Here is a 22956-nt window from a genome sequence, read left to right as displayed (position 1 = left end):
TACTCTTCCGTCTTCTCCCTCGCATAATGACCACCCCCCGGTTGACTGTGGGCCAGGTGTAGTACCTGCTGCCTATAAGGTTCGGGAACCAGTAACTGTTTCTTTTCTTGCCTATCACTGCCAGTGATTCGATATAACACATTTTTAACTATCGTAAAGGAGGGCCCCTTATCGTCGAAGTTTCGGGGTCGGGCAGTTTTCCAGGCATTGATCAAACTCGGATCTTCTCTTTGACAATTTCGGAAGGGGGGAAGACCAGTGAGGGTATGGACCTGTGTAATTACCCTATTGTGGCTCCAGTTCCCTTGCACATAGGACTTCCTTGCTTCTCATTTTTCTCTTTTAGTAGGTTTGTATCGAACAACAGGGGGTTGTATTGGTAGGTTAGAAAAGGGAGCACTTCTCCACCAGGCGCTCATGTCCTCTTTGTTCCTTGTACTATCTAAAAGTATTGAAAAGTCTTTAAAATCCGTTCCTATGATGGCTTCTTCAACCAATCGTTCAACCACACCCATCCTTATGGGGGTCTCTTTCCCTTCCCATGAAAGGGTGGCCCAAATTAGGGGATATTCTCTTGTTTCCCCATGGATACAACAAATGGATACAGTAAGTCCCGGACTGAAGGTATGGCCGTCCATTAAATCCACCCTAATTAAGGAATGACTGCACCCTGAGTCGATGAGTGCCACCGTTAGTCTTCCATTGATAAAAAGTTCCTTCTTGTATTGGGTTTCTTTTCCCCCTGTGAAGAATACCCTCCCCCTAGTAAGTCCTATTTCCATAGGTTCAGGTTTTTCAGATTTTAGGGGACAAACCCGTACGATGTGACCCCATTCTCCGCAACTAAAACATTGGGGTTGCTGTACATAGGATCTCTCCGCCCCTCTGGGTTTTCCTGGGTCCTCTACCGGTCTTCGTGCCAGGGACGAGGGTTGTCTGAGGTTCGCTCTGATGGGGTTAGGCGATGTGCGGGGGAGGGGTGTCTTAAATTCAAGGGAACGATGGAAGGCACAGGCTAACTCAATGGTAGTGTTCGTATCTGGGCTCGGGTGTTGTTTGATCCAGTTGCGGGTATTGGTAGGTAGGGTGTCTAGATATTGCTCCAAGAGGACAACCTCAATAATATCTTCCCTATTAGTCCCTATGGGTCCTAGCCACTTGAGACCCAAATCTTTAATCCGAAAGTATAACGCCCGGGGATTCTCAGAGGGTCCCCACTTGGCTTTCCTGAACCTGACCCGGTAATGTTCTGTGTCAAGGCCCACCCGCTCCAGGATACTCTTTTTGATGTCCGGATAGGGCGTTGTTCCTCCCGGGATGACCGCTTGATAAGCTGCTTGGAGGGTCCCTGTTAACAAAGGAGCGATATACTGGCCCCATCTATCCGGAGGCCAGGTGGCTGAAGTGGCAACACGCTCAAAGTTGGTAAAAAAAGGCGTCCGGATCTTCGCCCTCCTGATACCTCTGTAAGACTGAGATGGGTACGTTCGGGTGTACCCGGGTGGCCGCAATGGTATCAGTCAGGGTTTTTCGAGCGTTTTCATGTACCAACTGGTTGTTGGCCATGATAGTGGCCTGGCTTTTAAGAGCGCTTTGTAGTGCCTCCCTTTCCACTTTTGCTTCTTTCTGCTGTTCCTCCCACACGATCTGCAGATGCCTCTGTCCCTCAGCTAATTGCTGCATCATGTCCGCTATTGTGGGAGTACCCTCCATGGTCTCAAGCTATCCTGTCGCCTATTTCAATATCCCACTTCTGACACCACTGTAATGGGTTCTTTATCTCCAGGTGAGAGAGATATTGGAATAACTCGCTAGGCACAGGGTTGAGGGGATAACTGATTTATTTTAGTTCAGTTAAGGCTGACTTTTATCCCTTGTTTTATTTTCACAGGGATTGTCCTGTTACATTCACCCAAATCGTTTTCCTTTTTCAGGGCTCTGGCCGTGGTCCCGGTGTGGTCTGGTCCCGATTTGGAAGCGGTCCGGTATTCCCCCGAGGGGGCCACGCCCCTCCGGGGACGCGGCCGGCTGCTCCGTAGTCTCCCGGCTTCTATTGGGTAGGGGCGGGAGGCACCCTGGGGTTCTCCTTCTTCTCTCGCGTTCCGCCTCTTGCGTCGGACTTTGCTCCGGCGGTCTTCGTCTCTCATCGTTCACTTTCCTGCAGTCGCGTTTCTCGAGTCTCCTCCGTCTCATTCCTCGCTCTTTCAGCTGGTACGTCGTCTCTTTCTTTTGTCGCCGCGACGCCTTCTGCGTCTGACGTCGTACTTCTGAGGCTCTGTCGAGTGCCCCGGGGGTATGTCACCACGGCCCCTGTGGCCGTACTGGAACCGGTGTCGAGGGACGTCCAGTTACAATGGGTCTGGGGGAAGAATGGGTAAGATGGGTGGACCTATTATATGCAACCCCATTAGCGAGAGTGAGAACAGGTAAGACGATTTCAGAGCCCTACCCCTTATACAGGGGTACCAGGCAAGGTTGCCCACTGTCACCATTACTATTCGCCCTGGCCATTGAACCTCTAGTGGCCCAGATACGGAGAGACGAAGCGGGCAGGGGAGTGGAGTGGGGACAGACTGAGCACATAATTTCACTCTATGCTGACGATGTCCTAATCTATCTCAGAGATGGGGAGTCTAGACTTCCATGGGCCCTGCAAACTCTAGACTATTTCGGGGGTCTTTCGGGACTACGCCTCAATAGGGGCAAGACATTTGTCTTCCCAATGACGGCGGGATATAACCACTCCTCCTCGTGCCCTGGGGATGTGGTATGGGCACCGCATACTTTTAAGTACCTGGGCATACAGGTATTCCACAACATAAAGGACCTCCGTGATGGGAACATAGGTAGGGCGCTCTCCTCCCTCCGGGCTTCTGTTGGGTTCTGGCGGTCACTGAAGCTATCTATAATGGCCAGAATATAATTATCTAAAATGATGATGTTACCCTGCATCCTTTTTTATTTCACTAACCTTCCAGTACTGATCCCCTCATCGTGGTTCCGGGAGTTAAACAGATTGCTCAGGGACCTTGTGTAGGATGGAGGTCGAAGGCGCACAGCGCTTTCGATTCTCTGTAGGCCAACCCTTGAGGGAGGACTAGGTGCCCCAGATTTTGAATTCTATTACCTAGCGTGCCAGTTACAGTGGGCCTCCAGGTGGTTTGCAGGAAGAGGTCGCCTGGATAGATTAGATGTACTGCCAACGGCGAGATGAGTCACGATGGGATTATAGCACAAATGATAAACCGGAGGGTGGAACCCCAGGAAAAAAGGGCAATGTACAAAAGTGGCCTTAGCCTGCTGGAAGAGATGCTCGCAGCGGGTGGGTGTAGGCCTGGCTTACTCCCCTGCCTTACCATTAGCGTTACTAACGTTAGATACGGCGGATGGGAGCTTGACAGACGCTGGACTGGGAGCAAGGACGAAGGTGGGGGTGGAGACAATTTGAGGCCTCTTCCACAATGGGGTGCTGAGGCCCTTCGCTTACCTGATGGATAGCGGTGGGGTTCCGCGTGGACAGTTATCCTTATATCAGAGGCTGATACACATTTTAAAGGAGCATTGTTCACAGTAAATGCGGAGCCTGCCACACACAGGGTCTTACACCTCCTGCTAACATCGGAAGATGATACTCACCTAATAACTAAACTGTACAGAGCAAAAGTCGAAGGTATATTAAACCCACTACAATCTCAGAGGGAAAGATGGGAAAGGACACTGGGCAGGAATCTCTCGGACACGGAATGGCGGAAGGTGTTGGCATACCCACAGGTGGTCTCGAGGAACACACGCCTAAGATATATCCAATACAATTATATTCACAGAACGTACCTCACTCCACATCGCTTGACTCTTATATACGGAGGAGTCCCTAAAGTGTGCCTCAAATGTGACGAATTGGATGCTGACTTCGATCACATGGTATGGCACTGCCCAAACTTCAGAGGGGATAGGGGGCGGTGATGATCGACTTGAAAGATCTGCTTGGAGTGGAAATGACTCCGACACCGACTGTGTGTCTACTGGGCCTGAAAGCGGGATTAGCAATTGGGAAGGTAAATTAACGCTTCCTGAACCTAACCCTGGTTCTATTCAGGAGATTAATCATGCTGGGTTGGAAGTCACCCAAGTGCCCCTCCTTGACCGAATGGAGACGAGACGCGATGAGATGGGCTAGGGCTGAACTACAAGTCCTGAAGAGCGAAGAGGCACGGGGCCTACGCCAGACACCCATTGCCCCGGCATGGGAGGAAGTATTGATGAAATGGGAACGTATAGTGAGGGGCGGTGGAGACGCTGAGGAGGGGACGGACTGACACACAAGAAAAGGAGTGGAGATATCAGGGATAAGGAGTCATATTGTCAGTCACAATGAACTGCGAGGAAGGGAACAGGACCAACACTAAGTGAGGGATGGGATAGCTGGATGCCGATATGAGATGAGGTCTTCGTGGATCATGAACAGAGCGGGATGGGAGAGTAGTTAAGTATCAGAGTGGCCCCTGACACATAGACAAATCGACGGAGACTGAGCAAGGGACCGGGCCCCTCCCTGGTATGGGTACACTGAGGCATTCCCCAGCAACTAGACTTTACACATCCCCAAGCGCGCCATCATGTTATTATGTTGCTTAGAGTTTGACAAAGACTGTTATGTGGGGAAGTGAATGATAACATGGTATATGACAGACGCGATCACAAAGGTCTGCACCCAGAAGTACATCACCGGGGACTTACAAAAGCGAGGTAATGATATAGTAACAATATGACGCAAATGTTAGACCCAGGATTATGTCCAGGAGAAGCAAACAATGACGTCCATTGATCTGTCAATGCCATAACTTTATTTGAATTTGTACAACAGCAAAATGTTAATAAAAACATTTTTTTTTAAGAAAGGCTGGTCTCCTGCCCTGTAATCCTGAATGGAGTTGAAATCTTAAGAATGAAAGTAATCTTTGGTGTAATATTCATTTTTCAATTCCTCCACACCCTCAAGAACAAACAATTGTTAAGGGAACAAATGTATAACTTTCCCACACTGTACGCGTGGACCTTATCACACTTGTAGTCAAGTTATAGTTCAACTATGCTGCAAAGAGTACAACACAATGCAACTAGACAATCTCCAAAAACACATAATTAAATCTCATAAAACTCATTAAGGGCCTGGCTTAGATGTTGGTGGTAATGGTCCGCCTGCCATTTTTAGATGTTGTCAGTCCCATGCATGAAAGCCCGCACTAGAACCACCATCTCCGCCAAGAAACGTCACCTGCATCAATGGCACCATAGGGAAAAGTGGCTTATGGTAGCATCCCATACACCTTTCCCGCCATGAAGATCTGGATGTGCCTTGCCACCAAGAAAAAAGCAGCGGTCCAACCACCAAGTCAGAGTAGGCAGATTGGGGGGGGGGGTGAAAACTCACCTTTTCTCCTGATTCCACTTCCATTTTCAACTGGACACGACTGGACAAGACCCTCTGTCCTCATCACATCTCTGTCACTGGACACAAAGGTAAACAACCTGCACTGGCTGTGTACATTGGGAGGGTCACTGTACATAGGCAGGTGACCACTGCAGAAATATACATCACAGTATTTTTTTTAAAACTACAGTGGCAAGCATATGTCAGCGACACGAGTGGGTCAGACACAGGTTGGGAGACACTGGTATACAACACATATAGCACACATACACAACTTTCATTATGGTGCCACTATTCATTGGCAAATGAATGCTGGCATCACAATGACCGTATATTCACACCTGTCAACTGTGTCCACCAAAAATGTTCACATTTATTAAACAAGGAAGCAGGTTCTTTGGATGGCGGTGCCAGAACTGCAGTGAGGAATTCGAAATATACGTGAGACTTCAGTCAAACCACTTTATTCATTGTGAATCCTTATGATTAACAAGCTTTCAACTAGCACTACGTGACACATGTTTATTTCCCAAGTAATATCGGAAAGTAGACCCATCCATCACACGGCCATCTTACTTTTGTTTACATGTTTCTGTGGACTCAACCAACAGCACCAACTCTGTTAACTCTATCTTCAGATCAGCGTATTGCCTACAATATCACATAATGCACACAACTATAACTGGGAACAAAGTGTATTTGTAACAAGTAGGGTGGCTTTCAGGTGCTGCGACTAGTGCGGCTGCACTGAGCACGGACCTGGGGAGGGCACCACTGACCTCAGGGGGTGCTGTGTTTAACAATAACACCTGCTGCCGAGTTCCTTGTGCATCCAGCTTTCAGGCAGCAATAAAAATGTCAAGGTAACTCTTGTGATTAATGTTCTTGCTAGAGAGGGAGATTGGACTTTTGTCCAGTGGCAGTTTTGACTCGCCATAGAGTAGTGTAGAGGGTGAATAAGCTTGTTGCAAAGGGAACCTACCGTGCAGACCACAGATCTGTATTTTATGTGGACAGCTGAGTGGATTAATACTTTTGTCACAGAGATCCTTTTGTTAATGCAATCCATAAGATACAATTCTAATATAGAACAGTGATCAAAGAGATGCATGCAGACTGCATAAATAGGATGTTTTCTTATTTTTCCCAGTCTTTCATCCTCCATTACCAATGTTGCTAAAAGGGGTGCGTTTAAGTAAATATACATTCTTATTTTTAAAGCCAGAATTTACCAGTGCTTTAAAATAAATGAAGTGTATGTGAGACAGGGGCTATAGAGAGATGAGGGGAATTGTGCCCGGTGGTAGTGAGGAAATCCGAGGAGGAGGTCATGGAAGGGTGGCGGCAAAAATTATTGCCCTATCAGGCACCACCAGCGCCAAGGCCGGCCCTGGTGACAATGTGTTTTAAAGTGGAAACACGTCAGATTTTCTGCACTATATAAAACAAATACAAAAAGTTTTTATTGCATACCACCAATATCCGGCAGCTACAGCATCTTACTGTACCAAAACAGAAGCACTGAATACCTCCATACATCACTTCCTTTGGAGAACATGGAGGAGCGGATCACCTCGGGAGCCATCCATGCATACGTCCCAGCTGCACTCATTTTGGTGGTTCGATGCCACTCCCTTGCCAAGCCAAAATCTGTAATCTTCAATGTTTTATTTCTCAGGTCTGCATTCTCTAACTTCTCAAGTAACAGGACTGAAATGCAAAGAAAAAAAACAAGCATACAAAATTAGTCAAGTTTAGGAATGCTGTGGCTCATCTAAGCCATGAAGAGATGCCCTTCTAGAAAATCGAGTTAAACTGTTATCTTTCAACCAACAGAGAAGCTTAAAAATATTAGAATACAAAGTCAGATTGCCTAAAAACATATTATGTAAAGTTAAATGGTGCATTTGCTTTTTCCAAAATTAAATAATATTGTTTTTTTTTTTACCATTTATCGTTTGCTTCTATTCAACATTACAAACATTGTCTACCTATATCATGTCACTTCTGCAACTTGGTTTTTAATAGGACTTTCTGTCATCCATTTGGTGATTCGATTTCAGAAACAGGAAGAAATTCAGAGGTATTGTCATTGGCATATTTCATGAGCTGTACTTCAAAACTGCCTATAAAGGCTACAACCTTTCAGCTGATATGTTTGGAAAAGCATTCTTCAAAATTAATCATATGGTCTTTCCAGGAGAGGGCACGGTTGGCTGTGGGGAGGGCGAGTGGGAGGAATTCTGACTCAGAAAGAGGTGGTGATACTGATCGCCTATTCACAACCTCCATCAACTTCGCCAAATTTAATTTTAATTAATCCAGACAATCTGTTATTTAGAAGGAGGACCAATGTTTTGTGCATGGGCTTTTGATTTTGGTACAGTGTCCACACAGCGTAGAGCAAAGGACCTAAGCCATTCATATGTTTTAAATCTCACTATGGCCTTGCATGTATGGTGCAGCTGTAGATCTGTGCTCACACCCTTTGCCCACCAATTTATTAGCAAATAAAACAGCAATACAGAGCATATGACTCCCCCTGAAGTTTTGATAAAGCAGCAATTCATGGAATATTAAACAAGAATGCCCACGTCGGAGAATCAGAGAACAAACCTTAACTGTTCACACATTTCATAAAATGGAAGAAAAAAACCATTAACACTCACCTTGCCATTGGAAAAGGCAAATGCCAAATCTGAACTCTGGTAAACCCACGTTTTGGATACTTCACTTAGAAAAATACCACACTGCACGCAGCAACCTGTACACAGGTACTATGTACATAAAAATACAGCGATATTCACGCAAAATTGTTAATTAAAGCAACGCACGACCTTTAAACAGGGCAGATCACATCCAGCAAGACAAGATACCATCACTTGAAATCCGCCAGTTCTACCTGTGATGGAGCTCACACGCCATGGTTCCTATACAGTCACACCACGATGTGTCTAATTACAAGGATAGGCGCTATTTATCGCACCGGGTAAATAACCCTACCACCGGGTTCATTATTTACCAGGTGCGACGGATAGCACCTATTAAACGAGTTTCTGGGGAATAACATGCAGATGTTGGTGTTTATTGCACCAATATCTGCATAGTAGGGCAAACACCGTATGCTTTTCCCTATTAAATGTCGGCAGGTTTGACCTGCGGAAATGTAACGAAAGTTGAGGTATTTAATGCATCTGATATTTAGGAGTTAAATAGGGGTTTATGCATGTGTCAGAAGTTAATGACCAAGTTAATGACCAACTTATGAACAGGGCCTTAGGGCCAGATGTAGCAAAGGTTTTTACCCATTCTGAGTCTATGGGAAAAAGTGTTCGTACATATGGCCCTTAGTGACCACCACACACAGCAAAGCTCTTTTACATTCTTAACTACAATATAAATGGAACATTACAAAACAACCTAATATTCCAGATCCAATCACTGCCCGCAGACACACACCAGCAGTCGCCCAAAATGATGGTTATTTTACAAAATATATTTTTTTCTCTCCCTTACAACCCATGCCAATCAACAATGGTCTCCCTTTCCACTGCCCGTTTAGCCTCTCTCGTGTGCCTGCTTGTCGTTTTTGTAGGAAAGTCTGAAGCTCACCCCCCATCTTACTGACCAAGCTACGCCCCTGATCATTACACGTGATAGCAACTCATACTGATGTGAATAATTGTAAAAAACAATTACAATATTAAAACATCTTATAAAAAGCCCCTACCAATTTTCTAGAAACAAGTATGGATATACTGTGAGCATCAAAAACACTAGAAGCATGAATAAAACAGACTCTTTACAGAGTGAGTCAAAATTTCACTTCAATCCTTGTGCCTCGTCTACATGTCTAAAGAGAGTACTGTAACAGGACCAGACAGCTGAAACCTTAGTAAACACATATAAGGGGAAATCCTTGGCAAATTAGACGCACAGTTGGTTAACAGGTCTAAGCCCAAACGATTTTGTGCAGAAACGGCAAAGATGAAACAACATCTCATCGGGATCACAAGCAACCAAGCCCTTTGGCTGAGCCATTGTCTCATAAATTGACCTAACTGATGCCTGGCCTTCATGCAGCACTGAGCTCATTACAGAGACAGCTATAAAGGGTGTATGCAGTTTCAGTTCATATATCCTTTTATTAACCTATAGTCAGAACATCATGTGTTGACCACCTACATTCTTTCTTGTGGGCCAGGTACGGTGAAGTTTGTGACTAAATAGGGGGACCGTGAAGTCAGCACTTGGTAGCCCTCAGGTTTTTTGACGCTATACCCAAGAATTTAACTATCTGAGTCTCAGTACGGGTTGCTAGGATGGAAGGCCTCAATAACAGCGAGCCTCCATGAACAAATTCCTAGATGTTAAATTGGCTACAAAGGTTGGTCTTTCTTTCCTTCTGTAGGGCAGGGCAAATGCAGACAATGTGGATTACTGATTCACTTTGAGTGCCACAAAGTCTGCAGATGTTTCTTTTGCTCTTTGTCAGCCAATTAGGGATGTTTTCCAACAATAAAAAGTCCCCGAACCTCAGTGCAATTAACTTTGTATGAATTGAAAAAGTGCTTGTTAAGTAGCCCTGGGGCTTTTGATCTTGGTAGGAATTTATTCCCATCTAGGAGTGTGCTCGCCATGTCAATGAGGTTTTATCTTCTAGCCAGGACAAGAGCTTTTGGTATTATTGATGAACTTTTTGAATATGCTCTGTGAGATGTGAAGTTTCTAGATTTCTCTTGCTGGCAGTACACCTAGGACCTCCTCTAGGAAATGCCCTTGAGCTGAATTATCCCCATGCGTAGTTTCTCTCTCTCCACTGTAGGTCATCTAGTCTATCTTTGTTGGAGGACATCAACATTTGGCACAATTTGAAATAAGACCCCCGTTTGACCAGCGATTATTTCTTGAGACCAAATTCAAGCCGCAACTGAGCCAGGGAGGCTTTTCTAGGTAACCTAAAGAATGTTTTGTACATTTTGATGAGCAGCTTATCCAAAAATGAGGAATCTCTGCCTAGTAATATTTCGCTCCCATGAGTGTTTGTTGCTCCCATTACTTTGAGTACAGGATCCAAACAAAAGGGCGAGAGCTTTTACCTTTACTGCCTCCTTTTGTAGGCTGTGGATGCTTCGTGAATCCATTCAGACATCAAAATATTTATTCTCTTGTTTCTTGGTTATAATTTTGCCACCTGTGTGACACATTCCACGCATTGATTTTTCTACCACATATTACTACCTTAATCTTACTTAGATCGATCTCCAAATTATTTTGCACAGTATAATCACGTAGTTTAAAACAACCTTTGTTTTTCTGAATAGCACTAAATTATCAGCATAAGGTACATTTGATATTTGAACGTTTCTTAGTTTGAGAGAGTGGGCTTTGATGTTGTCCAGCTCTTTTGACAAGTCAGCAGTGTTCAGATTGAATAAGGTGGGTGCTAGCACACACCCCTGCTTCAGGCCGGTTGGAATAGCGATCTTTCTGGAGAGGTGGGTCTCATTACCCAACTTGACTTCTATCCAAGTACTAGTACATAATAATTCAATCACTCTCAAGGGGTTTGAGGGAAGACCCCAGAGTTGCAGCTTGAACCACAGTTTTGCTATGGGGATCTGAACAAAGGCGGCCTTGAAATCAACAAATGAGGAGTACGGGAGGGAACGAGCCTGGATTTATTTTTCCACTTAAAGAGATAGTTCTAGTTTTTTGTCTGAAATCAGATAGATTACGAGAGATTGTCTATCCCACCCTCTAACTCCCATCTGTTAAAGTCCTTTAATAGGAGACTGGCAAACTATTTTGCCTCATTGTGTATTAGAGCAATCAGGCAGTAGTTACTTGGTTGTGATTTATTACTGTCTTTATATATGGGGTGGACAGTTGATCTTGACCAGGAGTATGGAGTTGTACCAGTGGTCAATATGGGATTGTATAGCAAAAGTAGTATATTGGACCCACACTCCATCCTTATTTTAAATAAAGACTGAGATGGAATGTTAGGTCAATGGGAACCATCACTGCAAGAGTTTTTAATAATTCTTTCCATGTGCTCCTTTGTATATTTAGTCTTGATTCAACCAGTATATCAGCAGGTGCAAGGTGCTGAGTGGTCACTGTGCCTGCTCCAACCTTACAGGTAGTCGCTAAGCTAATGGCGTAGTCCTTGGAGGCCTCCATTTGATCATTGATTGTCCCGAAATGAGCATGTAAAAGCTATACCCACTCTAATTCTGGAATATTTGCATTGTTGGCCTTACTATTTCCTTTTTCGGCCCGGTTTACTATTTGCCAAGATGCTCTTGAGTTCTTGTTTCTGCTCTCATACAAGAGGGTAGCCCAAAAAATTTACCTCCAAATTCCCTTATTGACTTTCTTCCAGATCTACTTAATCCTCTTTATAGTATCTTTATCATTAAGGTATTTACACACAGGCCCAACCTCTTTGCTTCGAAAGTTCCTTCTATTACTTTATTCTTTGGAAGACAGCCTTGGCTTTTGAACCACAGGACATTGGGCCTTAAAAGCCGGTTTGCTTGGATAGAGCTTTAGGAGTGCTGCCGCAAAATTTCCGAGGTCTCAATACTGCAGGTTTCACTTTGCATTCTTGATATTAAATGAGAGACACTGTGTTTGAATACTTCACTAACGGTCTTTTCCCTCCATTTTAGCCTTTTCACATTATTCGTGGACAGTCCCATCTTTATGCTATTGGCTGGTACAAAACTAGGTGCGTTTGCAGCCATCGTGATCACTTGTGGACAGTAGAAACTCTCCGATCTAAGTTCTGTTTTGTAGAGGGATATGGGCATGAACTATGCCACACAGCTAAAATTTGTAATCTAGCTAGGAGCTGCTTTTGTCCAAAGTTTGAGTTCACCAAGGTGGATTATCGTCCAGAAATTGGCTGTTAAGCGCCTTTCGGCTGATGCCATTGTGTGAGGTTTTAACAGGATTTCACCTATCTCATCCTGCCACATAATTGTGGGCATGGTTTGTGCTAGTAATTCTCATCTGAGGTTATACTCGAACACCTGTTTGTCTGGAGTTGCTTCCCAGTGGTTCCTCTGTGCCTGGGCATTCTTTCTTTCTGGCTGTAGTTCCCAATGCACTTGTAAGATTCGAGAAGGTGCAGGTTGCATTGGTCTGGGATGGCTGGGTATGCATTCTCATGATATGCTGTGATTTTGATACCCTATTTTCTTTAAAGGGATCGCTTTAGAAATACAGGTTCTGTCATTGATCATAAGGAGAAGGTTGTGAATCTCAACTCATCTCTCTGAAAGCCACACAATGGTAAAAATTCCATAAAGACTACATCCTCAGAGAAAAGTTGGATGAGATTTGTATCAGTTTTTAATAGTTTTAAAATATTACCACGATTTATGATGCTGTGTGATCCCCAGAATAAGTACTCTGGAATCTACAGCAATTTATTCCTTATTAAGTCCGCGAGAGCATTTAGGACAATCTGAAGGATTCCTTGACACCACAACTCTGAATTGATTTAATTGTGTATATTCAGTGGCACTGCCCAAATCCGTCTGATTAATTACTGTAGTTTGTGTGCTTTGTGGGTTTGGGCTACCCTTTCACCATTTTTAAGGTGTTTCTTTCCTTGACTTTTTTCCCATCCTGGGATGTGAATTATTCGTTGTATCCTCTTCTAGATATCATCGATTACCTTGGTTTGTGAGCCAGATGGTACTTTTTCTCCACTTTTGGTCTCTTAGATCTGGTTCCTGTCTTGTCATTACTGCCGCCCAGTCTGGGTAAGTGATAATGTGTGCAGGCCTTTTTTTGTGGGTGAAATTGGGTGTAGAGAAGGTCTTGGCGTCTGTTGCTGACCCTGTTTGGGCAGATTGGCCCCCTTTACTTATTTTGGCTGTTGCGTCAGTCGATGTTAACTGGTTGGGAGATTCACAAGTGGCAACTGTGGGATCCGATTCAACACTGCCAAGAACTGAAATATCTTCATTGCTGTTAACATATCTTTAACTTGTGCTGCCCCATCCACTACTTGTTGATCAGTGTGGCACTGCTGGTTACTAAATCTCCCAATTAGGCGTGTTAGTGTGTTTTTGGTGAAGATCGAGTAGAATTTTTGGTGCTGTGTCAAGTTAGCATGTTTAAAATCTCTGTTTATTCCTTTACCCATATTTTTCCTTTTTCTGTTTCCTTCTACGAGCATTGTTCATGGTGAAATGTGAGACCAAGGGTTCCTCCTCCCCAGGATGTGAGCTCTTTTTCCAGGCTTCCTGCTTGCTTAGGAACTGGACAAATCTTAAGTTGTTGTTCGTGTACGCAGAGGTGTCATGATGTTGTGCCATTTCGACAGAAGATGCCACCAGTTGGATGGGGTTGTCAGTCTTATAGGCCTTATTTGTTGTTATTGCTGGGGTGCTCTTAATTTTGGTGATTTGGCTTGAGTCAGGGAGAAAGTAAACGTCTTCAACATCTTGTGTAAAATCACTTGCCATGCTGTTCACTAATTCAGAGCTGTGTCGTATGTGTAATTGCTTAGTACACTTCTGGAGGCAGAGTCACGAGATTATCAAGGATTGGCGAACAGGCACAAAAATTGAATATTACTTTGCATCCAGATTGCACCCGCACAATTAAATTGTTGAATTGCTCCAATTTATATGCTCCAATTGCTATGAATACTGTTAAGGTGTTAAGAATGTCAACCTCAATGTCTAGTTTAGTCGTATGATGATTCACCTCTATTGCGTGGAGGGTATTTAGTAACGTAGGCCATAAATTATCCATTAGTGCAGCAGACTCAACTTGAGTGGTGTTTGTAGCTAAAAAAAAAATCAGTACTTATAAGGAATGAAAAATCAACTGTATTTACAATGTTTATGACGTTCACCTTTGGTGCACACTGATTTTTCATACTATTGATTCACTTATATTTAGGCTTTGTAGTTTTATCGCTCTCACTTGATATGTCCCCACTTGGGATGGAACTAGATCCTGCTGGTGCATGATGAAAGTCGATGGCTCTTACTCCGTATTTACTATGGGCTGCCGACATTTTGGGGCGGGAACTTGCCTCATTGATCTCAAGGTCCACTGGGTTGAATGTTTCTGGATCCTTAGTTTGCATCCAAGAATGCTGTTTTTAACATGGATTCCGGAAGTGGAACTCGTTTTTCTGGGTATTGTGGAACTGATGGTTATGGGCTTCTTTGGACTTGTTCTGGGCTCCTTTAGGTGCCGACTGCCAAACAGTCACCCGAATGGGCTGCCAGAGCCCCAGCCCCCAAGGTGTGGGGAGTTTGAAGTGAGTAGGGGTGAGCGGAACAATACCGCTGGGCCTGCAAAATCCAAGGCGCCCGTCCGCCAGGAAAATTTGCTCAAACAATGGGAAAGACGGTGAACATAGCAGCAGCAGGAGCATCTGTGTGGTGGTGAGAGTGCAGAAAACCCTTTTGTCCAGGGTGAAAAATAGCGGCTGAGAAGAAATGGAATGGACCAACGTTTTAGAAGTCACGCGCTCACTATGCTATGAGAGTGCTGGGTGGCACACCGCTGGTGGTATTCAGCACACATGCTCCTAATGCCTCAAAGGCAGATGTTTTTGGACTAGCTGCAGGTGCATCTGCAGCTTCCTGCTCAGACTCCGGCCATATGGGGTGATTCGGGCAAAGAGCAAGCTGACATTAAAGCATTGACTTAGATAAGGACAGAGGATTACCTCCCCCATCTCAAACAGTCATGTTTGCTCCTTTTTCCAAATTGCAATTAACTGACACCTAGTGTGTATTACACACTGATGCAGAGGAATACTTATTCTATTCAGTAGTGTATGGTCAATATTACGGACTGGACATGGGAGGATAACCCCAGCGGAGAACCTCACATTGTCTAGTCACTGTCATATAGTAGCACGTGTAACCTAGGGGAAGCAACACATAATTACTGTCACATGTAAATTGCAGACTGCTTCGTTAACTGACCTTCCCTTTGCAGATGTGATCAATGGCACATATAACAATATTTTGTGATCAATTTCTGCACCACAGATGACCACCTCCTGGAGTGGTACCACTTCAAGATGTACATAAGAGGAACATGCCTAACAACTGCTCATGGAGTACGCTCTGTAATCACGAAAGTCATCCTGAGAAAGGACACCATATCAGAGACTTAAAGCTAGAATCCAGATGCAGAGCTCAGTTAAGGCACATCACAGATGTACTAATCGGAACATGGGGAATGTGTGAATCACCTAGGATTGTTAGACTTCAGAGAAGTTGCTGGGACCCCCAGATAGCCACATGGTTAATATGCAGATGGAATGAATGCTGAAACATCACAATAAAACAGAAAACTCTACACAGCTCCCCTGTCCTACTCCATAGGGCTCTGCACTGTGTGCACGCGCTGAAAAGGTTGACCACCCTCAAACCACTGCGACAGCTATCACACTCATGGTGGTCAGGCAAACGATGGAAGGTCGACGATAGTGTAAAATTGTAGTCCTTCTGTCAATTTTTGTGAAATGTCCCAGATTTTTGTTTCCAAAATCTAGTCACTTTGGATTAGAGGCACAAAATCCTGGGGGAGACTTGCAAATGCTGCAAAAATGCACGAAGTGGAGAATTTGCTACTCATACACATTATCATTTGGAGGGAATAGAATTTGTTACAACTCATTTGTACACAGATGTAGTATGCGAAAATGAAGTAAAGGTGAACCCAAGGAGAACCGGGTTACCTTGTTCAATTACAAGATATCCAGAGAGTCTAGTATATTGCTAGATAACTGTTTAAACTGAGATGCTTTCGCCGAGATGCAATTAGTTAACTCTTACAGGATGCTGTCTAACGTGAGCCACAAGTTTTTATGTTCTTAAAAATTAATTAAAATATTTCAAAAAGTTATTACAAAGATGCAATATGTATCCAAAAACAAAGCATCGTGTTTATGCCTGTAACGAAATTCAGAGTAAAATACAAAATACATGGATGCACACTTGGTAAAAGATTTGTGCCATGCCATGCAGAGCATCCATCTGGCTCAGTATGCCCCATAAATCAGATACACACTCCCATGCCAAGAAGAACAACACCAGGACATAACGCATGCCACTTCACCGGTGCCAGTTAAGAGGCCATCAAAACCTGTTTATTCCCAATAATATGATGCTAAACATACCAGCATGCCACGATTGCCACTCAGGAGTAGCAGAGCACTTCTCACCCTGCCAGCCTCACAGGCATGGGCACATTTGTTGAATGGGTGAGTGCTGTTCGCTGTAAATGGAGCTGGCAGCCAGGCCTGGGCTCCAGATTCCAGGGTAGCTGCTGGTGGTACTGGGACCAGTTGAGGCCTCTTACTGCACAGTCCGAGCCATCTGAGATTTCCACTCGCTGCAAGTATTGCTATGAGGCCAGGGTCCACACAAGTTAATTTGCACTTCCATTCAAGGAACCACATTGTGGCAGCATGTAAAGCGTCACTTCCGTGCCCCGGAACCTCCATGCAATGTCATGTAACACACCACTGCCATGTGTAGTGCCACTGGGATTTATGCAAGGGGGCTCTTCCGGGTGAGGATGCGGCTACCTGAGGGTCACGGACGCTCCCCGCCTTGAAACCGATCCAGATTAAACATCCTAACATGCGTCCCGCCTGGGAGAGACCAACTGCCTGGTTCAGCCCGAGTTGTATGCAGTAGGTTTTTTGTTGTTGTTTTTGTAGCACGAACCCTCCCCGAAGGTATCTGCGCGCTTTACACGAACACCAGTTACATTAGGCATATTCATGCTTGTGTGTTTTGTAGACACGTGGAGATAAGGTGATTGATTGGTCGAGGATCACGGGATGTTGGGCCGATGCCGAGACTCGAACCCGATTCCTCAGCTCCAAAGACGGCATCTCTGGCCCTTACGCCATCTCCACTCCCAGTTATCACTAGGACATCCATTAGAAGTGAGAGATGTGTTGGGTACCGTAGAGCCCTGAACAGCTGCTTCCCACAGACCCATCACTGCATGAGCACGCGCCCTCCTCCAGGGAAGGGCAGGTTCAACACAGCCCTTAACTACTGCACGCTCAGCAGTGCAGGCATCAACCGACACATAACAAAGAACCTTTAAGTCCCAAACGCAACTCTGAGCAACTGAAGATAAGTGATTTAATAAAACTGGAAGAATTATTAATGTACTGTCTTCCCATTTTAGTTGAAATGTGCAGCCATCCGATTTGTCTGAATCAGGGCACGTCACAGCCCTCCCCCGGTCTGCAGGGTGTTTGCAGGTTTGGCACTGGAACAGGGTTTGTTTGGGCCAATGCAGCCGAGCCTGCGTTCAGCTGGGACTCACGGAAGGTATCAGATATCACAGCAGTGCGCTCCATGAGATCAGCAGACCCGCCCTACCCAAGGACAGCAAGCACTGGTCGGGCAAACGCATCTCTGAGCTGGGCTGGAAACAAGGCAGTACTAGCTGCGGAAGCCGGTCCAGCAGGGCCTGGGGAATTCTCCCCAAGTAACACACAGAGAGCCACACAAAATACAGGTACACAGGCCCGACTGCAGGATTTGGGCTCTGGAAGGGCCATTGATAAGCACGTGTGGGCCCAGTGCTTAATTTGTGCTTGTTGTTTCCGGTGCGGGGTACCAGTACTTATTTATGAGGACCAACACTTATTTTTCTGCCTCAAGCATTTACTGCGAGCAAAAGACACATATGGGAAAGATGGAATAAGAGAAAAATTAAAAAGTGCCACAATGGGGGAAAGCTGCAAGAGTGAGCTGAAGGGGCAGGTAGTGGCTTTAAATGGATTGAAGATGCCCGAGATGGCTTCGGGATTACGCTGCCTGAGTATTCTGTGCTCGCACATTTAATTGCAGCAGCCACGTGTTCAGGAGGAGGGCTTTGGGCACCTGCACATTTCTATTTACAAATTAAGCTCTGGGTGGGCCAGAGTCTCTCCTGTGTTTAAGAGCTTGGGATGAGCATGCTGGATGGTCTTGTACGGATGTGAGTTGCATACCCTACTTATTGCCAGGTTCTGTTTACTCGTTTTAACTGTGTATTTCTAGAAGTTTAAACCTATGGGCTTGATCTCTTCTGCTCTCGCCACATTACCCTCCTTTCTCTCTGTCTCCCCCTCCTCTCTTGTGACTTCCCCCTCCTTTCTCTCCACTTCACTCTACTTTCCTGCTCACCTCACCTTCTACTTGCTCCTCCTTAATTCTCTTCTCTCTTCACCTCATGCTATTCTCTCTCCATCTCATCCACCTGTTTCCCTACAGTGCCCTTATCTTTCTCCATTTCACCTCATATTTCTCTCCCCGTAGCCTCCTCTCTTTCCACCTTATCCTAGTTTCACTCTGCTGACGCCGTCATCCTTTCACTGTGGGTCAACTTACATTCACCCTTCTATTTCCACCTCACCCTTCTCCCCCCACCTCTCTTCCCTTTCTTTTCCTTGCCTTCCTGCCTCTTCCACACCCTTCTCTGGCTACTCTTTCCTCTTCTCCCTCTTCTTTGCCCTCCTCTCACTCTCGCTCACCCTCCTCCATCTGTTTGACTTACCTTCTTTCTCCCCCACCACCCTCACCAAGATAAAGTGTTAATATTTTAATGAGTGCCTTTTCTGTATAGGACATACAGGCCTGCCACTGTAGAAATAGCTTCTGCATCCTTGTTACTGTAGGGTCATGGTGACATTAATTTCCTAGGTGTCCCTCATTCAAATACCATGCACCCTACCTTGTGGGCTACAAGGCCTACATAGGGGTGGCTTTTTCATATTTAAAAGAGAGGTCTTTGTCTGTCAAAATGGGTTATTTTAACAGGTTGCATTGCAGGTTTTACACAGCAGTATTCAGGTTGCAGTGGTAGGCCTGAACCCATGTTTTGCAGGCCCACTCTTCAGATGGCAGAATAGGTGGTGCAGGCCACAAGTGGCATTTAACTTCCAGCTCCAGGTGCATTTTCTAGACAAGGGGTCTCCAACCTTTTGCCTAATCAGAGCTACTTATGTTCAATGAAAATTACTGCGAGCTATTATTATTACTACTGTTGTAATAGTGTCAACACCAGACAAGATTACATTAGTGGCCACCATATGAAAGGTTACCAGTAGTGGTTACCTCGGTGCATCAGGGAGGGGTGCCAGCAGTAGTGTTAAAAAAAACATTGTCAGTTTGGAATTCCTCTAACAAGGTAATACACGCTAGCCGCAGCTGCAATGCCCCTGGCATGAAAGTAATAACTTAGGTAATAAGTCTGCTCACATGATTTATCACTCAAAAAGCTTTAAGTATATTTTGGAAATTCAACCATTTTTCTTCAATCAGTTTATGTGTTCTACAAATACACAGATTTTTGCACTGATTAAAGTATGGCATACATATTTTATTTCAACCAAGCAAAAGGTTGTTTTTAGGAGGCTGGGATGTACACAGGAGATCTGCTCTCAAGTAGCTGGAGAGCTACCAGTAGCTCAAAAGCTACTAGTTGGAGAAGTCTGTTTTACACCATATAGTACGGACTTATAGGAAAGGTAAATGTCTCAATTAGGAATAATGCAATCTAGCCATGTTCAAAGGGGGAGCACAGGCACTGTAGAGTTAAAAAACTAGCAAAATATTTTCCAGAAGAAGCCTAAACAATCTGGAGTGACCATGCAGAAAAGGCAGATTTTCGAAATGGTCTTACTTTTATCCAGAAATGGCTGAGTAGCAAGATTAGACCTTGTGAAACCACAGGGTGCATTAGTCCGTTATATTATCGTATTCATTTAAGACTCGAGGAGTAACAACCATTAGCCATACTATAATAAAGGCCACAGGAATTAGGCAACGGGGACGACCAATATATGCAGCATGATTGATGAAATTCTGCAGTGTAATGTCGGGTAGTGTTACTTTATTATTTTGACATTTTTAACATATGTAAACACTGTCTGGAACAAAATTGAATCTCATTAATACCAGATTAAAATGCAACTAGAGCAATAAGCAACTGAAAGGTAACCAGTAAACCTTTGCGAAGGGCCTTCCACTGTGCCCTGCAACGTCACTTCTTTTTAGCACTTTTTCATCCGTTTTAGATGGCTTTTTGTTAAAATCTGCAAATTACGCCGCAGATTATAGATTATGTGGCAAAGCGTGAGAAATCGATAACTATGGATAAAATGATGCATCTGCAAAATCGCAAAATTATAGTGGCCTTCACTATAATTCATTTTGCTCTATGCATGTTGCAAAAAGAAAGGCTTTGTTGGGAGAGAATAAATGCCCTAAAGTGGTGTGTCTCTTCCTTAAATTCCATCTAATTAGATTAGCAAGGTCCGTCTTGTGCGAACTTCTCAGGAGATTGAGAGTAGGCAGAACAGAGGCAGCACATGTTGTCACTTCTGCCATTGAATTGATTCCGTGGCTTTACTTCGTGTAATAGGCACGCGCAGTGCTCCGTCCCGTTCTGCATCTATGTTGTATTAGTAATCTTGACTAGTCTTTCCACTACTGAAGTCAAACCTTTGCTATTATCAGTGTTTTCCTGCTTAAGATAGTGCCACAAGCAGGGCCACGGAATTGTGCAATTCTGCTGCTGCAGCGTCTTTCACACGATTATGGATTTGCCCAATTTGTCACATAAGCCATCATCTGCTACAGGCGCGGCCCGTCCTTTGGGCGGAGGGGCCATGCCCCCCACCTTTTGCCCCCCATGAAGAGTGTCTGTCAGGCTGAACAAAGGTCAGCCTGACATACACTCTCCATGTTCAGCTCAGGCAGCCAGGAGCAGACATGCGCGATTTGCGCTCACTCCTGGCTGCCTGAGCTGAACTTTGCAGGGCTGAGGAGGTCACAACTCCTATGAGCGTGACCTCCTCGGCTCAGCAAAGGTGCCTCGAGGCCCTCCCCTGGGTGACGAGGAAAGTGTCACCCATTGACTTCACCCTGGGCGCTTCAGGTTTAAGCCCTGAAGCGCCCAGGGCGTGTGTCAATCAGTGACACTTCGTCACAGAGTGGGGTCAGGAGTCTCATTGACCCCATCCCTCTCTGTGGAGAGGCTGGGACTGCTGCCTTCCCTCATTGGCTGACCGAGGGAAGGCAGCAGTCCCAACCCTCCTGTGACCTCCAGGGCTGAAGGTAAGTGTGTGTGTGTGTGTGTGTGTGTGATGTTTTAAAATGAATATTTGGTGTGTGCGTGCATGTTTGAATGCTATGAGTGTTAATGGATGTGCGTGCGTGTGTGAAAGAATGAGTGTGTGTGTGTGTGATGTTTTAAAATAAATGTTTGGTGCGTGCGTGCATGTTTGAATGTTATGAGTGTTGTTAATGGATGTGCATGCATGTGTGTGTGTGATGTTTTAAAATGAATATTTGGTGTGTGCGTGCATGTTTGAATGCTATGAGTGTTAATGGATGTGCGTGCGTGTGTGAAAGAATGAGTGTGTGTGTGTGTGATGTTTTAAAATAAATGTTTGGTGCGTGCGTGCGTGCATGTTTGAATGTTATGAGTGTTGTTAATGGATGTGCGTGTGTGTGCGAAAGAATAAGTGTGTGAGATCTTTTAAAATGAATGTTTGGTGCGTGCGTGCATGTTTGAATGCTATGAGTGTTAATGAATGTGCGTGCGTGTGTGAAAGAATGAGTGTGTGTGGGTGTGATGTTTTAAAATGAATGTTTGGTGCGTGCGTGCATGTTTGAATGTTATGAGTGTTGTTAATGGATGTGCGTGTGTGTGCGAAAGAATAAGTGTGTGAGATCTTTTAAAATGAATGTTTGGTGCGTGCGTGCATGTTTGAATGCTATGAGTGTTAATGAATGTGCGTGCGTGTGTGAAAGAATGAGTGTGTGTGGGTGTGATGTTTTAAAATGAATGTTTGGTGCGTGCGTGCATGTTTGAATGTTATGAGTGTTGTTAATGGATGTGCATGCATGTGTGTGTGTGAAAGAATGAGTGTGTGTGAACTTTTAAAATGAATGTTTGGTGCGTGTGTGCATGTTTGAATGTTATGAGTGCTGTTAATGGATGTGCGTGCGTGTGTGTGTGTGAAAGAATGAGTATTTGTGTGTGTGTGTGTGCTTCCCGCCCGCCCCCCTCCCTCCTAAAGCTGCCGGCCGCCACTGATCTGCTATATAATTTGCTGATCTTAACAAAACAAAATATTGCTTCTACCTCAAATAGATTGAAAGTGATTAAAAATACAGCAATACATATTGTTGCACTGTGGAAGGCCCTTGGCAAAAGTTGTCTGGTCACACTTCAGTTGTCTATTGCTGTATTTCAGTGTTAAAGTGGTAATAACGAGGTGTAAACATTTCCCCAACAGCTTTAACATGTAAAAATGAAAAACAAATGAAGTAATGCTCTCAGAAAATGTGCCACATTATGTTGAGCAATTTGCCTTTCTTTGCCACATAACTTAATCAACCCTGCTGCATAATTTGGTTTTTCCCAGTTTCATAATGTCAGTGACTCAGGCCATAAATTAGGAATAACGCCACATCAGAAATAAAACATAACAAACCACTACTAAAATATAT

General features: G+C 44.6%; 1 protein-coding gene across 1 annotated transcript in view; it reads right to left on the bottom strand.

The window, feature by feature from the left end:
• MAP3K9 (mitogen-activated protein kinase kinase kinase 9) overlaps positions 1 to 22956 on the bottom strand; it is a 264229-nt gene that overhangs the window by 150869 nt on the left and 90404 nt on the right. The window contains exon 3 of the mRNA XM_069208799.1: positions 6961 to 7141. Within this exon, the coding sequence (XP_069064900.1) occupies positions 6961 to 7141 (181 nt within the window). The remainder of the gene's footprint in view (positions 1 to 6960; positions 7142 to 22956) is intronic.

This window comes from Pleurodeles waltl, chromosome 9 (assembly GCF_031143425.1).
Source record: "Pleurodeles waltl isolate 20211129_DDA chromosome 9, aPleWal1.hap1.20221129, whole genome shotgun sequence".
Taxonomy (NCBI): domain Eukaryota; kingdom Metazoa; phylum Chordata; class Amphibia; order Caudata; family Salamandridae; genus Pleurodeles; species Pleurodeles waltl.
The sequence above is the reverse complement of the archived record's forward strand: the minus strand, read 5'-3'. Positions and strand labels throughout refer to the sequence as shown.